Source organism: Amblyomma maculatum, chromosome 10 (genome assembly GCF_055883805.1).
Source record: "Amblyomma maculatum isolate TAMU_Amacu chromosome 10, ASM5588380v1, whole genome shotgun sequence".
NCBI lineage: Eukaryota > Metazoa > Arthropoda > Arachnida > Ixodida > Ixodidae > Amblyomma > Amblyomma maculatum.
The window spans coordinates 34,866,621-34,884,026 of record NC_139353.1 but is presented as its reverse complement, the minus strand read 5'-3'; the positions used below and the strand labels follow the sequence as shown (position 1 = coordinate 34,884,026).

The 17,406-nt window shown below is 47.8% G+C and overlaps 1 protein-coding gene across 3 annotated transcripts in view; it reads left to right on the top strand.

Annotated features, from left to right (window-relative positions):
• LOC146176133 (beta-1,4-glucuronyltransferase 1-like) overlaps nucleotides 1-17,406 on the top strand; it is a 310,593-nt gene that overhangs the window by 6,519 nt on the left and 286,668 nt on the right. For all 3 annotated transcript variants that reach the window (XR_014701498.1, XR_014701497.1, XM_084582462.1), the window contains exon 2: nucleotides 5,133-5,315. Coding sequence is in view for 1 of the 3 variants with exons in the window: in XM_084582462.1 (XP_084438588.1) it covers nucleotides 5,187-5,315 (129 nt within the window). In the remaining 2 variants the exon portion in view is untranslated. The remainder of the gene's footprint in view (nucleotides 1-5,132; nucleotides 5,316-17,406) is intronic.

The following is a 17,406-nucleotide window of genomic DNA, read 5'->3' as shown; positions in this document are numbered from 1 at the left end:
TCCAGGCTTGATGTCAGAAAGATGAAGAAAAAAATGTCGTACGTACACACAGTCATGGTTCAAATCATGCTGTTATCTAGAAAGCTGTATTCACTAAAAACCCATCAGCTAATTACACTCTTGCACTTCGACGTCTATCAGACGGGGGCGGAAATTTATTTATTTCTCTATCTCTCTCTCTTTCTTTGAATTCTCCCCTGTCCGCACGAGGCAGCGGTGGTAGCTCAGCTAATAAGTATTAGTAGTAATAACTTTATTAAAACAGAGGAGTTTGGAGCATGCATGCCCCTAGCTAGTTGGCAGGCTGGCCCGTTTAATTTTTATTTTTTTTAATTGGTTCACAGGAAGGGAAAGGCGTAGTATCTGTCACACTTGCTATGTGGACACCTGAACCGCGCCGTAAGGGAAGGGAGAGAGGTGGGAGTGAAAGTGGAAAGAGAGAAAGGGAAGCCGTAGTGGAGGGCTACGGGGTAATTTCGACCACCTGGGGATCTTTAACGTGCGCTGACATCTCACAGCACACGGACGCCACTTCGTTTCGCTTCCATCGAAACGCAGCCGCCGTGGTCGGGTTCGAGCCCGGGAACTCCGGACAGTAGTCGGGCGTCTTACCACTGCACCACCCCGGCGGAGCAATAGGCCGGCCCGTCCATTTTCTTTTGTAGCGAGAGCTACACTGGGCTACCAGCATTTCGCGTTGACCGGGAGAAGACAGTTGTGCGCATGCGCCGTTACCATGGCAACCGAAGAGGAGCAGCAGGTGCGGCGCGCGCTTCGTCGTCGCCGCGGCTGTGCGCCCACTCCACCATCGAAGTCGCGCTTGACATGTTGCTGCTGTTGTGACTGTATAGGAAGAAATGCACTGGCCTGCTACTGGCTTTGTAGCTGAGCCACCTCCGCTGCTGATTGATTGATTTATAGGAAGAGAAAGGCGCGGTAACTGTCTCACTTGTTTTCTGTGGACACTTCAACCGCGCCGTAAGGGAAGGGAGGAAGGTGGGAGTGAAAGTGGAAAGAGAGAAAGAGGAGTCTTGCGGACTGAAGAGGAAATAGAGAAGAAAGGAAAAAGAAGAGGGAGAGAAAGACGCGCGCCGCAACAACAGCCGTCGTCTACCACCGAAGCAGTGGCGGGTGCAATGACGGCCTTCAACAGATAAAATCCGGTGGCAGGCTAGCCCCCGCCGCAAGCGGCGTTGACCTACCGTCCCAGCCCCGTAGGGCCAGGAACTGCCACCTTTCACTACCTCCTACCCGCATGACATACGCGAATGAGCAGTTGTGCCCATGCGCCGATACCATAGTAACCAGAGGCTCTACAGGTGCGCCTTGCGCTTCGTTGCCGGTCGCCGCTCGCCGCTGTATCACTAGCTGAACCGCGAGTCTCATGCGAAGATCTCGTTTGACGTAGATGCTGAGGAAGAGACTCCAGCCGCTGATAAGTGTGGAGACAAGAGAAGATTAACTTTTCCGACCCCGTGGTTGTCGCCTGGCACTTGGCTACACAATGGGGAACTATTATAGGCCTTGTATACCAAAGAGACTCACCAAATCGAAATACTGTAATAGAATTGAGACCGCTGCATGCTACTTCACGATCATCGGGCAGTCTTCGTCCCTTTCAAGCAAAATGAATAAAATATGTGTATACCCAATGTCTCTCATTGCTAAACATACAGCGACCACAATAAGCTGTCAGGGAAACGTACCTCTCGCTACGTATATCTTGATATAGCTGAGCTAAACCACTGTCATTTTCTTCTATCTTTCCTACATTCTCAACAACAACAACAAGGGCCTTAAAAAATGGCTGAGCGATTCTAACTGAAGACGCCGAGGAGGAATAGACAGCTAGGTGCATGAGGTGGCGGAAGGGAGGGGTGGGCAATGTGCCAGTCTGAAGCTCACGCCTATAGAATCTCTCGATAACGAGATGTTTTGCGGGGTGCAAGGAGACATACAAGGCGACCGAGGTGGTATAATGGTAACATATGTAATGGAAGGAGAGGAGATGGTCCCTCGTGGGAGGCGAGCAGAGAACATCTTACATATCGCCGCAGCCCATCTCTCCGCTTGCAAACTTTAATACGCACAGCGCTGCGTATTGCATGTCCAACTTCAGCGTGTGTACAAAAGATTTCGCACGTCAAATTCTGTTCAACTATGTTAAAACTCTCTACCATTCCTTTCAAATGAAAGTTAAAATTATAAATCCCTGTTTGGAGGGTTTTGCTGTGCTCAGCGATACATTATGAAGCAATAGCTTTTAATTTGCGTCAAATCTCGTGAAATATTTTGGTCAAGGTCCAATTATTTTAAGAGCTTTTCGAGTTGTTTTGAATGCAATGCACCGCCATTTAATACGCGACCCGATTAAAAAAAAATTGTTGAAATCTCAACGCACGATCTAATTGAACCAGTCCGTTATAACGTGTTTCGCACGGTACCGTTACAGTGCCTAGAGTATATTACAGGCACTATAGTACCGTACAATACGAGTAGGATTGCTAGCCGGGTTCGCATTTGTATTGCCAACTGCTAAATTTTTGGGGCGGGTCAGGCGCCGCCGCAACCCTTTTGAACACCTTGCGTTCATTGTGGTTCTGTTCGTTTTGTGGCGTCGCAGGTGCCTCGCTGAGGCGCGCCGCACTCCCGCCCGCGCAATGTACCCAGCCTTGTAGAGGCTGCGCCTCTTCGTCTGGACGTATCGTTCTGGACAGTTAGAAACGGACGGCGAGACGCGGTTTCTGCGGCGCTGGCACATGCGCTTCTATGTTGTACGGGGGAGCAGACTTGAGATGCCTGTCGTCTTTTATTAGAAGCCCCCCCCCCCCCATCCCCCCTTCTATTGTTTTTCCCTCTGTGGGGAATCATGTTTTTCAGTTTATTATGTATATGCACCATATAGTGTTTTGTATAGTGCTTTGGGCTGTGAGTAATGTGCGTTTTTGTATGCATCCAATAAATTCTCTTTACACCTTTATTGCCTCATTGTTGGTTGTGGCTGCAGGAAGAAGGAAACGAAAATGCACGGGCCTGCTACTGGCTCTCTAGCTGAGCCACCTAATAATTCGTTCACAGGAAGGGAAAGGCGCAGTATCTGTCACACTTGTGTCTGTGGACACCAGAACCGCGCCGTAAGGGACGGGAGGAAGTTGGGAGTGAAAGTGGAAAAAAGAGCCGCAGTGGAGGGCTGCGGAGTAATTTCGGCCACTTGGGGATCTTAACGTGCGCTGACATCGCACAGCTCACGGATGCTTTTTCGTTTCGCCTCCATCGAAACGCAGCCCGACCTCGGCGGCTGCGTTTCGATGGAGGCGAAACGAAGAGGCATCTTGTGCTGTGCGATGTCAGCGAGAAAGTACATAAGAAAGAAAATGAAGAGAGAGAGAAAGACGCCCGCTACAGCCGTCGTCCACCACCTAAGCGGGGCGGGTGCATGCAGTGACGGCCTACAAGAGATAAAAATTCGGTGGCTGGCTAGCCCCCGCCGCAAGCGGCGTTGACCTGCCGTCCCAGCCCCGTACGGCCAGGAACAGCCACCCTTCACCCCAACCGCGCCGTAAGGGAAAAAAAAAAAAAACTGATTTATTTATAGGAAGGGAAAGGCGAGGTAACTGCCTCACTTGTTTTCTGTGGACACCGCAACCGCGCCGTAAGGGGAGGGAGGAAGATGGGAGTGAAAGTGGATAGAGAGAAAGGGGAGCCATATTGGAGGGCTACGGAGTAATTCCGACCACTTGGGGATCTTTAACGTGCGCCGACATCGCACAGCACACGGACGTCTCTTCATTTCGCCTCCATCGCTTGGCAGCTGCGGTAATTAATTGCATTTATTGCTCATTATTTTATTAACTCAGAAAGTTTAGTCTAAATCACATGACAGTATATTTTACTCGCCAAGTAATCCTTTTACTCAAGTTACACACCATTTTTACCAGATCATTCACAAAAGACGCCGCTTCGAACGGAACATTCAGTTCGTTAGGTCGATTCAATTAATTTACAATTGGTCCACCTCACTACTACATATCACACACATTAATGTACTGTACCCAACGCCATTAAGCCTTTTCACATTTCTTCATATGGGGCGACGTTTTCTTGCTGACAAGTTTTGCCGAGACATTTTGCGGAGAGTTTTTGCCAACAGGACATAGGCATATAATGCTTTCACAATAATAAACACCTTTTTCGTCGAACTCAGCCTTTTAAGGCGAAGGCTTTTCTAAGCTCATGGAGCGATCTGTGCGCGGGAGCTGTGGCCGTAATCTGTACGTCGCATCTGTGCGTTGCGAAACGATCAATATGTCAAACTACGACTAGTGATGACCGCACCTGATTGAAAATGAGTAAAAACTCTTAGCTATGAGAGGTAATGACTACAATGACTAGGCATGACTAAGCATGACTATGAAACGACCAATATGCCAAACAATGACTTGAATGACCGCAGTTGACTGGGAAGGAGTAAAATGCTTAGCAGTGAGTGATAATGATTACAATGACTGCGCATGACTCATCATGACTACGAAACGACCAATATGTCAAACGACGACTTGAATGACCTCAACTGAGGCAAACGATGAGAGGCAAATGATAGGAAAGGAAGGGTAGACTTTCGCAGTTCTCCTCATAAAATGAATCTATAGGAGACCCTCCGTTTTTTTTTTTTTCGGTGGAATAGGGCACTGCAAACTGTGGATACAACGAACGGAATTCATGTGATCGTCGAGTTCGTTGTAAGTGGGCTAGACTGTACTTGGTTGCTAGCCAGCTCAAGGCCGCGCCCTCGTCTCTCCATATCCTCCGTTAGTCTTGGACCGTCGTTCCCCCGAACACTAGAACAAGATTGCGGCAGTTTGATGTAGTATAGTGTTTTAGATATTAGTATCTATAGATATCAGTAAGTACATTGCATTTATTCTGTATTGCATTATTAGCAGCGTTTAAGGTGGCTATAAAAGGCAATGCTGAGCCAACATCCAAGCAATTATTGACAATAATAGGGTTTGTGCCCAGTTGCCATGCGCGGTATTCAGACGGGATGCCGTTCCCCAAGTTGAAGCCTCCCCTCCGGAAGTGACGCATAACCTGTCAACATAGATATATTCTTCCGTCTTCTTTTCCTGCAGGTCGACGGACGCTGCCGCGCGTCTTGTCTGCCCGCCAATGACGCCGCGGAATCGATGCGGAAGGACGCCGGCGGAAGTGACGTCATCGCCTTGTGCCCGCGTGTAGAGCATGCGCCGTCGGACATGCCTGCCATCTGGAGGAGCCTCATCGTGCTTCTGGTCCTGGTCATCGCCGTCCTACAGGTAAGCTCGCTGCGGGCAGCCTTTATAGATGTGTATAGTAAGTACAAACATACATCGCGGTAAACACGCAACCACCGTTATCATCACCGCCTGCCCAGCCGCCATTACAATGTGCCACCGTCTCCACTGATACCCCTGTCGATTATCGTTTCCGCAGATCGACTGTGGGTACGAGCGCATCGTACTGATGAGTGCCGTCTGTCTTGCTTCTGGGAAGGTTGTGCCTTTATTTTTGTGGGTTAGTCGCCATCCCTCCAGACGCGAGCTATGGACACGTTGTGCGACCCAGAGCTCTTCAGTATTGGTGCGTGCGAACCTTACAAGACGGCTGAATTGGCAGGGAACTGTTGCGCATTCGCAAAGCCTTTTTTGTTATAGCGTGTAGCTCTGTCCCAGGCTGGGTATTTATTGGCGGGCACGTTTAAGCTTTTTTTTTTTAATTATTGAAGACAGCAGGACTTAACATGATGCAAATGGCTCTATCCTGGCGAGAGATAATATCATTCACTGGACATTTAAACCGTCATTCTGGGAAACAGTTGTACAGTGCTTTCTTTTGTATCTTCCATTTAGAAATTATTTCGGCTGCAGTCTATGTGTACGAGGGATACTCGCTAAGTACCGCACCTTCCGGCCTCCCTTCCCATTCTCGCCTCTCGGCTTGCTTGCAGCCTTTTCTTTTAATGAGAACTCCAGTTGAATGATGTCATACGTTGTTGAGGTAATATATAGAACATTGCATAAGGGCCCACCTTTCAGTGAAGGGATACTCCCAAGTCCAGTTTGCATTGTTTATGAATGCAAAGCCTCCTTTCGTTCTTAACATCTCAGGGCCAGAAACTTTTCGAAGCAGTCGTGATGTGAAGGCAGTGGATCTCAAAAAGACGCGGACGCATTCATTACGTCGTACAAAAGGGGAGGGCGAGTACTAAACGATAATTAGGGCGAGTTAATAGAATGACAAGCAAAAGGAATCGCAGTAGCGTCATGACTGCTCCTTTTTTCTGGGCCCCTGTGTACGTGCGAGTAGAGCTCGGCGAGCTTTGTTTGGCGCCTTGGCGTGCCGGGCCATCATCTCGTCGTCTTTCCCTTCCCCACCTTTGTTCCTCCTTCCTCCGCCCACTAGTCAGCGTCAAGATGGCTCTCCGCCAGATCATTCATCGCTGCTTGCTGCCGTCCTTTGCTCATTTGTTCTTCTTCGATGCCTCTGCTGCACTGCCGTGCCCCTGTAGTGCCGAGGAAAAGAGAGAAAGAGGCGGGCGTGATTCTTAATTAACGGTCGGTCCCCTTCATGTGTTGGGGCCGCTGCTGTTTACTTTCGGTAGTTTCTCTCCTGAGCGCCCTCACTTTCTCCGGCCCTCGTTATGACGTTGGCATTGTTGTTCTTGCCGTTGCTCCTGCCGCTCGCCGGGGTGAAGGAATGACCCGTGCTTGATGAGAGGAACTCATGCGCAGGGAGTCGTCGCTGATGGATTGTATCGCGTCCGAGTGGGAGAAGTGAGAAAGTTTCCGGAAAGAGAGTTTGCAATAGAAAGTTGACACGCAACGTCACCTCTGAAAGCCGCTCTTTGTTTTGTGTTTGTGATCAATAGTTCCGATCGTAGGGTAGCTCTTGTTAAAGGTTAGCCTGTACCGGCTCATAGAAAGCCAGTAACATAGCTAACGTGATTTTATGGGCACGTTTATTGTCGTGCAGTGTAATATCGTGTAACTTAACCTGTTGGGATTCTACTGATTTTGAATCACTGACACGCTGTTGGGAATGTGATTCTAGGTAAATTTACGATGAGAGCTTGCTGAAGAGCCTCTGAATGAGTATTTAAAACGATTTGTAATCGTGTAGTTCGAAAGGAAAGCTGACAGAGAGCGAAAAATGGGCACCTGAGGTTATAGATGGTGACGGCTGCAGTGCAGGACAGGCTTTGCATTGCAGCGGCCGTAGCATTACTAATAATGACAAATACTTTTACAACACTGACTCAGTGCGTACACGAGGCGATTTTACGGCCAATACTGTGGCCTAATCTTTTCTACTCTTATCTGGCGTAATCGGATTTGTTCCATGCGTTACTCGAACCCCTTCATGGGCACAGTGCTAATCGGGGCTAATCGAGCCCTGTAAAAGGCATGAAGATTTTCGCAAGTTCTCTGTGCAAGTATCTCAAAATATTAATCCCTTTTTTAAGACGAATATATGTATGCCACCTTGGTTACCTGTATTCTGGTGATAGTGTCATCATCATCAGCTGGACTATATACGACGTAGGGCAATGACCTCTCCCATATTTCTCCAATGGGAAATATGCCAGTTGCATACACGTGGCCTTTGCGAACTTCATAACCTCATCCTCTCATCCCCTGCTACGCTTGCTTTCTCTTGGAATCCAATTTGTTACCCTCAGCGGCTACAGTTATCCTCCTTTCGCATTACATGTCCTGACCTTGCCAATTTCTTCTTGATTTCGACTAGATGTGCCATTAACTCGAGTTTCTTCCCTGACCCGGCCACTTCGCACGCTCCTTCTCCCCTAAACGTTACACATGTCATTTTCCGTTCCGTAACTGTGCGTTGTTCTCAACTTAAGTAGAACCCTTTCTTAAGCATCCACGTTTCTTCCGTTCTGCTTTGCCGTTTAAGTCATTAAAAGGGATGCTTAGCTTGGCCGGAGTTGCATTTTTTTAGCCCCGCCGGGGTGGTGCAGTGGTAGGACGCCCGACTACTGTGCCGGAGTACCCGGGTTCGAACCCGACCTCGGCGGCTGCGTTTCGATGGAGGCGAAACGAAGAGGCGTCCGCGTGCTGTGCGATGTCAGCGCACGTTAAAGATCTCCAGGTGGTCGAAATTACTCTGCAGCCCTCCACTACGGCTCCTCTTTCTCTCTTTCCACTTTCACTCCCGCATTTCTCCCTTCCCTCACGGCGCGGTTGCGGTGTCCACAGAAAACAAGTGAGACAGTTACCTCGCCTTTCCTTTCCAATCAATCAATCAATCAATCAATCAATCAATCAATCAATCAATCAATCAATCAATCAATCTTTTTGATTTCGACTAGATGTGTCATTAACTCGTGTTTCTTCCCTGACCCGGCCACTTCGCACGCTCTTTCTCCCCTAAACGTTACACATGTCATTTTCCGTTCCGTAATTGTGCGTTGTTCTCGACTTAAGTAGAACCCTTTCGTAAGTATCCACGTTTTTTCCTGGTTGGTTGGTTTGTGCGGTTTAACGTCCCAAAGCAACTCAGGCTATGAGAGACGCCGTTGTGGAGGACTCCGGAAATTTCGACCACCTGGGGTTCTTTTACGCGCACTGACATCGCACAGCATACGGGCGCCTTGCTTTTCGCCTTCATCGTGAACATGTGTAAGATACAGCAGTTAGACAGGTTGTACCACATAACTTGTGCCAAAGGTTTCAAGAATGAAAGACAAAGTGCCGAGTGCGAATGGTACCGGGTGCATAATGTTAAAACTAGCCTAGCGTTAGTCAGGCTTTTTTGAAATTCTCCGTAACTAATCGATTAATTATGCATAATTGCTTAACTTTTACGATGTTGGCTGCATGAACACCCTAAGTGTAATTAATGCTCGAAGTCTTAAAGCACCTTCAGAAATTTTGAAGAAATTGTTTTCAGCGCGATGCATCTCACGGGGTCCACTTTTGTGCGTTCCAAAGGAAACCCGCGAAATAATAATAAAATATGGTCAAGTGACGGGGTTCTTAATAATAATAATTGGTTCGCAGGTAGGGAAAGGCGCTGTATCTGTCACGCTTGTTCTGTGGACACCTGAACCGCGCCCGCCGTAAGGGAAGGGAGGGAGGCGGGGGTGAAAATGGAAAGAGAGGGGAGCCGTAGTGGAGGGTTACGGAGTAATTTCGACCACCTGGAGTGACGGGGTTCTTGCGAACCGCTTTTATGTTTCTCGCGCTGAGGTGGCTCAGCTGCAGAGCCAGTAGCAGGTTCGTGCATTTTCTTTTCCTTCTTCCTACAGCCACAACAACAACAACAACACGTGCAATAAATGATCAAGGTCGGCTGCAGTGTTACTGTGGCCACAGGAATGAAACTGGGCATGACTGGACTTTGCTCCGGAAGTAGGTGTGAGGGCCTCCGGCTTTCGTCTCATGACTATGCAAATGCATACTGCTGGGCGAGCGTCATATTTTTTTTTTTTTATTTTGAAGCAGAATCAGAAACTTCTTATCTTCTTTTCTTTCTCAGTCTTGGACGCTTTATTATTTCCGCACCGTTCGGCCAGCAACACGCATTTTCCGCCGTCATGCGGCATGGAGCGGAGGCTTAAATATCTGCAGCTGTCGCTGTCCCGTGACCTGTCAGACTGCCTACGACCTTGTCCATCCATTGCACATAAGAGATGATGTGGCTTTTTTATATTTCGTGAGCTTTCCTTGGAACGTGGAAAAAAGACCGCGTGATGTATCTCGCGTAGAGAACATATTATTTAGAGCACCGTGATTTAGAGGTTTATATACATGTTGTATATCACATTTGGGGTCTGCAGCCAATACTTAAATCTGAGTAAGTAAACATACTGAATCAGCTAGTTAAGGGCAAAATAAGAAATAGTTCGAGCAACTCTAGTTTGGTGCCAAGAGCTGCTTCTGGTTCCATTCGTGACCTAAGGCCAGATTTGAATTATTCGGGCCAACCTCTCTGCCTTTTCCTTTCAATAAATCCATCTATCTATTTTATTTTCAAGCCTTGGCTCAAGTAAAGTGGGTTGTATACGTTCCTCTTGAAGGATAGTGGTAAGCTCTCCAAATGCGCTCTATCCCTTTCTTATCCTTCTAATTGTTTCATTTTCGTGATCCAGACCTCAGGTCACAACCAGTCTTAAGTAGACGTACTCCCTTACTACTTCCAGCGCCTCGAAGTTTACGATCGTAACTGATCGTAAACTACCTTTCCTTTCCGAAGCCATCCAACATTACTTCAGTATTCTGCATATTAATTTTTATACGTACCGTTCTGCTTTGCCGTTTAAGTAATTAAAAGGGATGTTTAGCTTGGCCTGAGATGTATTAACGTGGACGTATAGCGGTTTACCGGACGGTAAACCACTGGTTGTGGTTGTGGCCTGTGTAAAAACGAATGGCAACACTCGCCTCGCCTCAAGACTCTACGCCTCAGATAATCGTGTCCGCCCAGTTCCGTCACATACGTCGCTCGCTAAAACGCATAAGCTGTTTCGGACCTCAGGATCTGTGGTTCATTGAAGGAAGGCAAAGGGAGTTATATCCTGAGTGAAGAACTCGAGATGAATGTTCTTGCCTACGTTCGTGCATACCCCGAAGCCAGCAGCCGTCACATCGCCGAGGCCGTTGGATCCTCCCACTATTCAGCCTAGAGAGTGCTCAAAAGCAGTTTTTATCCTTACCACATATCGCTGCATCAGGATTTCAGTAGGGACGATTATAAAAAGCAGTATAACTGGGCGTTGATGAAATGTGACGAAGACTCATACTTTTTTAGTGAAGTTCTGTGGACGGACCAGACCCATTTTTGCCGTAATGGGGAAATCAATTTACACAACGCCCACTACTGGGCCCGTATTCCGAGTTTGCGTCGTTATCGAAAGTGTCGCTATCTCACATGACCTCGAGTCATCTGGTTGGTCGAAACGCCGGAACTGGGTGTTGCCACTGCGTAACCGGAAAAGGGGCAACATCATTTTCCAGCGTTTACACCAATCAGCTGACTCGAGGTAGAGGAGATAGCGACACTCACGGTAACGGCACAAACTCAGAATACGGGCCCTGGTCTAATCAGAACTCGCACTATAGCTCCGGGAACACCACAACCACCAAATCCGGTGGTCAGTGAATGTCTGGTGTGGCATTTACTCAAATCGAGTAGTGGGGCCGTGCTTTCCGCAAGAAAATCTAAGAGCAAAGTCATACTCAGCGAGCATTCTGAGTGGTGCTGTCAGCGATTTCATCTCCGAGATCCCGCTAAGTCAAGTCCACGGCTCATGGTTTCAGCACGACGGGGTGCCTTGTGCATTTCCCGTCGTGTTCAAGGGATTGGCTCGACAGCAACTTCCCCGGTCAGTGGATAGGGCGCGGTGGAATCATGTTCCGATATATCTATGCCACCCGACCTAACTCAATTAGACTTCTTTCTTTGGGGTTGCATCAAGAACAAGTCTACGCAACTGAACTCGAATGTCCAAAGTTAGTGGAAGTTGCTGTGTACGTAAGTGTGGCAGTTCTTATCTTCGTGATCAAGACTTTTCCGTGTTTCGAGATTCATTAAAACAATTGTAGATCATGCCATGAGTGGTTACCGCTCACAGCATGTTCACTTAACAAAACACGTTGCTGGGCTAGTTGGTGAACCATGGTTTCTTAACAATTTATTCGGTGCTATGCATAAATGACGCGTCCTGTGTATTGCTTCCTGTGTTAGCGTCATTTATGTAGGGATGAATAACGTGTTAAAAAATCACAGCATGATCTTATCTCTAACCTCCCAGGTGTCCTTTCCGTCTATGACCCCTGTTTTTCTTAAGTACTGATTCGCTGTGCACGCGTCGCTTCTGCGTGTGGATAATAATAATAATAATAATAATAATAATAATAATAATAATAATAATAATAATAATAATAATAATAATAATAATAATAATAATAATAATAATAATAATAATAATTGGGTCACGGGAATAGACAGGCGCAGTATCTGTCACACTTGTTTCTGTGGACACCTGAAGCTGTAAGGGAAGGGAGGAAGGTGAGAGTGCGACATAATTTCTTAAGCTAGAACTTTCAGAAAGTACTGGACTGTCTTTCTTTTGTTATGTGTGTTGTTAGAGAGTTTACTTTCAACATATTTCTTTTTTTTTTTTAAATCACAGCCCCTCATGTCTGCAGCTGTCAAGTGCGGCAGACTTTGCGCACTTCGTGTATGCATGCCTTCCGCGCGCTCTCAGTGGAACACTGATGGCCCGATCAGGGCTCTCACCCCAGGCACAGATTCGCGTCTCACCTTTCCTCGCGAACTCCTCCTCCTCCTCCTCCTCCTCCTGATCTTGCTGCTGCCACGATGGATGAGTGCAGGCCGCCCTGATGGGCGGGGATCGCGTCGTCACTCTTCGTGATCGAAGAGCTCCGCTTGGCATGGGTGGCACGGTCGGAAGGACCACGCGTGCAGTACGGTCATGTATACCCCCGCTAAAGGCAAGAGACGATCGAGGGCACAAATTTTACTCTTTCGCGCCGTGAACTTTTATTGTTCCAAACTTTCGTTTCGCGCGGTGCTTGGCTGACATGTTTCGGATACTTCGAGAAAATGAAAAAAAAAAAAAACTGAAATAAGTTCGACCTCAGACATTCTGCGCTCGCTGTTCAGTCTTCGCATCAAGAATGCACAAACTCTCGTACGGAAAGCGCGTCGATAATGTCTGCTGTTTCACATGCATGCTCAGGCTGCATATACGTACCGTACATACTTGATTTTGTGTATATCAATACCGCTTCTTCAGTAAGTCTTCATTTGTTAGTTCCGTGTCGTTTGCTTCTGTACTGTTATGCCAGTGTCTGTCTTTCACTGCTCCATCACATGGGCGACCGATAGCATCTTGCTCAGTTTTTGTAGCGGCGGAAGCTATTGGGGGAAACTAGCGTGGCGCTGACAAACGCAAAATGTGCCCGTGTGCTGTGCTATATGCCAGTACACGTTAAACATAGGTTGTCAGCGTTACTGCGGAGCCTCCCACGACAGTGTGCCTCATTTTATTTATCCTTTTACTCCCATCTTCCTCCTTTACCTCATGACGCGGTTCAGGTATGCTTTGAAATGTGAATCGGTTGCTTCTCCTTTCCTTTCCTGAAAAACTAATTATCTATTATTACAGTCGCAGACAAGAATTCGTGGGTTGTGGGGTGCTAAAGAATATTTTGGTGCGATCAGGCAAACCGGATAAATAAAAACCACGAATGCATGGACCTGCCCGGTACATCCGCAAGTTCAGTTTTACAGCGCGCGTACGCATGCTATAGAATTTAACCCTAACTGCAACTCGCGTGCGCTTGTGGGGGGTTAGTTCTTGAGGTGTTCATATATAGTGTGCAATATGGAAGTGATGTCTTCGGGGATATTGGTGCGGTTCTGCAAATCTTCCCGCATTTTTGAACTAAGTCCGCATTATATTAACTTACTGATGGGTACAATGTGCGGTCGGTGAGCACACTCGTGTTGCAAGTTGTGCACTTGTGTTGGACGCAACTGTATATATGGTTACTAGGGGTCAGCTGTCTTGGCTCTTGACAGCAGGCTCTGTCCCTTAATAGCCTAAGAAAAAAAAATTAGCTGGGGTTTAGCTTTAGTTAAACGCAGTAGATTGCATAAGCAAAGCCGACGTAGCTTCTCTTTCTCTCCTCCTCCTCTTCCTCCTCCTCCTTAGGCTTTTTTTTTTAGTTTTTCTTTTTCTTTCTCTTCTTCTTCTCTAAAGGCCAAAGGTCAAACGTGACTACTGGCCGGGTTTACGCGACTGGCTGAAACCTCGCGTAGTATTGCTTACGCAATAAAAAAAAAAAAAAAAAGTTTAGGCGGTTCCTTGCATGACGCGATAGCTGCCGGAGAATCTAGTTACACGAATGCCCATTTGGCATACAGGCATAAGATACTCGATGTGCATATGCACCTCCGTCCCGCGCATGTTCAGAATGTGTAGAAGCGTTCACATAGACGCTAAAGGAGCTAGACGTTTGAGCCACGGACGTTCAGTCAGCTAAAGGGCATTAAAATCACACCCTCCAGTATTATATTTTTGCCAGTTGAGATAAACTGTGTTGTGCCTTGGGGTCTCTATGTGCAGTTGGAACGACTCAGCCCGAAGGGGATTCGTACGATCGACCGGCACAAATAATCACCGCGATAATCGAAAGCAGCGTGCTTTGGTGCGTGCATGGAATATACAGGTATACCATGCGCTAGATGAGCCTTCTGATTGGCTGCACTATGAAGGGTTCGATGGATGGACGGAGGCTAAGAGCGTCTCATTTGAAACGGGGTGGTGATAGTTATCACTATGCTCAACCTTTCTTCTTTATGCTTTTTAATGTCGATGCGTGTACGTGCCTCTTAGGGTTTTTTTATTACATTTATGATTATGCGCACTATAGGTGTACGGCGGGCTTGTCCTATTAACACGACAGTGTTAAACGGCCCATTCTCCAGAAAATATTGCGTATGAGCGAAATATCACGGGCACGACTCTCTCAGGTGGTAGTTGGCAGTCGTGCAGTGATTGGGCGTGGGGTTGCGTGACGTCACGCGACCACGTGACATGGCCGATTTGCCAGTACATTCTACCTGGGGGCCCCTCCTTTCAGACGAGGCGGCGAGATGAGATTCCAACCCTGCAGCAGCCAGCCTTGCATTCTAAGCAGGCCACGCAACCGCTTGGCCATTCATGACACTTTCGTACGACTTGGTTATAAGTGGGGCTTTATATCTGTCATGTGGCCTCTCACATAAGACTGTGCTGAAGAGTGTCTGCGAGATAACAGAGGCACAAACCGAGGGATTAGTGGTTGGGGCAATAGCAAAGCGAATGTACAGGAACGATATTCCGCGAGAGTAGCCGGCAAGCGGGAACTGCTAACGGTGGCTTCGTCGTAAGCCTACAAAGTGCAACATCTTTGGAGTCTCCGGTCCGCCTCGTCACGACTAGCGTCCGGAAATTGCCGGCGTTATGCAACAGACATTGCGACAGGAACTGTGCCGAAGCCTGGACATAAAAGGTTGACTAGTGAAGAAATCAGAGGGCACGGATTCTTTTCATCAGTCTCCTTGCAACAGATGCGAACTGCACATACTTTATACTCATTATTTTCACGCCGCATTCAATGCGAGATAGCCCATTGAGCTTGTGGGTTGAAGTTGTCAGTCCTTGCACCTGCTAGAGCGTGATAGTCGGTAATGAACAGATCGAGATGTGTGGAAAGCGGCCGATAACGCAAAACGAAACTAAGCTACGCGACGTTATATATCGCTTCCCTTATCGGATTGTGTATAGAAAGCACTCCCCATCCATGCTCGCGGCGTCGAAGCTGCTGTAATGAGATTCCGCGTCGAGCCTTCGTTGATGGAAATTCCGTCACGTTTGCGTGCGGACCCCTTGGCCCCATGGGCACGTGGTGGGCCCGACCCCAATTAGTGGTGAGCCTCTATGTCTGCATCACGAAGTCGACGCGTGCGTTGCTTGCGGTATGCGTGCTTTCTAGTGGCTTCGTTGACGCACGTGAGCGCGTGCCGTGCAACTCCGTCGCACCGTGTGATGTTACAGGCGTGCCTGTAAATAACGGGGCAAAACGGTGTACGACACCCCGGCTGAAGGGAGTCACGTTGAAGGAAGAGTATGGCTTCGATGATGAGGAAGTGCGCTCGGAACGCGAATCGCCCGGGCTTCTGTTTGGGCACGGCGCACGCCGAATACTTGGGCGTTCCCGGAAGGCGCCGTGTGTCACGCGCTGGTGCTGTTGGGGATTCGATGCCGACACCCGTAGACGGACATCATGCACGGTGTTCCGCCGGGGTGGTGCGGTGGTAAGACGCCCGACCATGCCGGAGTTCCCGGGTTTGAACCAGACCACGGCGGCTGCGTTTTGATGGAGGCGAAACTAAGTGGCGTCCGCGTGCTGTGCGATGTCAGCGCACGTTAAAGATCCCCAGGTGGTCTAAATTACTCCGTAGCCCTCCACTACGGCTCCCCTTTCTCTCTTTCCGCCTTCACTCCCACCTTCAATTTCGACCACCTGGGGATCTTTAACGTGCGCTGACATCGCACAGCACACGGACGCCACTTCGTTTCGATGGAGGCGAAACGAAGTGGCGTCCGTGTGCTGTGCGATGTCAGCGCGCGTTAAAGATCCCCAGGTGGTCGAAATTACTCCGTAGTCCTCCACTACGGCTCCCCTTTATCTCTTTTCACTTTCACTCCCACCTTCCTCCCTTCCTTTACGGCGCGGTTCAGGTGTCCACAGAGCAAGTGTGACAGTTACTGCGCCTTTCCCTTCCTGTGAACCAACCCTTCCCTTACGGCGTGGTTCAGGTGTCCACAGAGCAAGTGTGACAGATACTGCGCCTTTGCCTTCCTGTGAACCAATTATTATTATTATTATTATTATTATTATTATTATTATTATTATTATTATTATTATTATTATTATTATTATTATTATTATTATTTATTTGCGGTCACATACAGGGGTTGATGCGTCTAAGAGGTGAATGTGTTTTTTTTTTCTCCGCGTTTAGGATGCAGCATAACAACTCAGATATCGAAGTACGATATGTGCGTTACCACTTCATTGGAAGTGCCATATGGTTCAGACAAGCGGCTCGTGTACTTTCTGACCGGCCGAAACGGATTGGATTGCAGTGCTTGATGAACTGGTGCTGTTGAAACAAATAGTAAACTTCTCACGTCAGTAAATGTGTTGCTGACGTGTTTTACCATTACGTTTCGTGCCCTTCCCATGCCAAAGTCGGTTATAAAGAAAAAAAAAAAGGCCGTTGTTGGGTTAAGCCATAGAGTCCCTTACACTAACTAGAGGGAAAGCTGAGGGCGCTGCACTTCAGCCACCATGGGCGCGCTAAGAATCATGGGCCGGTGTGCTACTTGTTGCGGGACAGTCGGTTTTTCTCGGGTACGTGGAGTGACGTTACTGCGATGTTTCTTTTTCGTCATCATCATCATCTGAAGGTGCCTACATAGACCGCGAAAGACATAGTAGCGAAGGCGCAAAAGCAGACGTCGCCAATAAATGGTTTCTGTTTCCCGAAATGCCACTAAAAACTTCCTGAAGTGATTGCGCAATCATAAATATTTTTATAACGTTTTTTTATTTCAAAGTTTGCATATTAAGTGCGAAATATTGGTATGTGTGCTGCTCAAAACTAAGCCAATAGGAGAAAGAGCCATCGCTTTTATTGGATAAATATCACACTGACGTGCTGTTTCTCTCTCTCTTTACAATTTATAGTCACAATATTCAATCTTAGGGCATTATTTACGGTAGAACAACGTTTATCTTTGCATTAGTTCTGGCCAAAAGTTGTAGT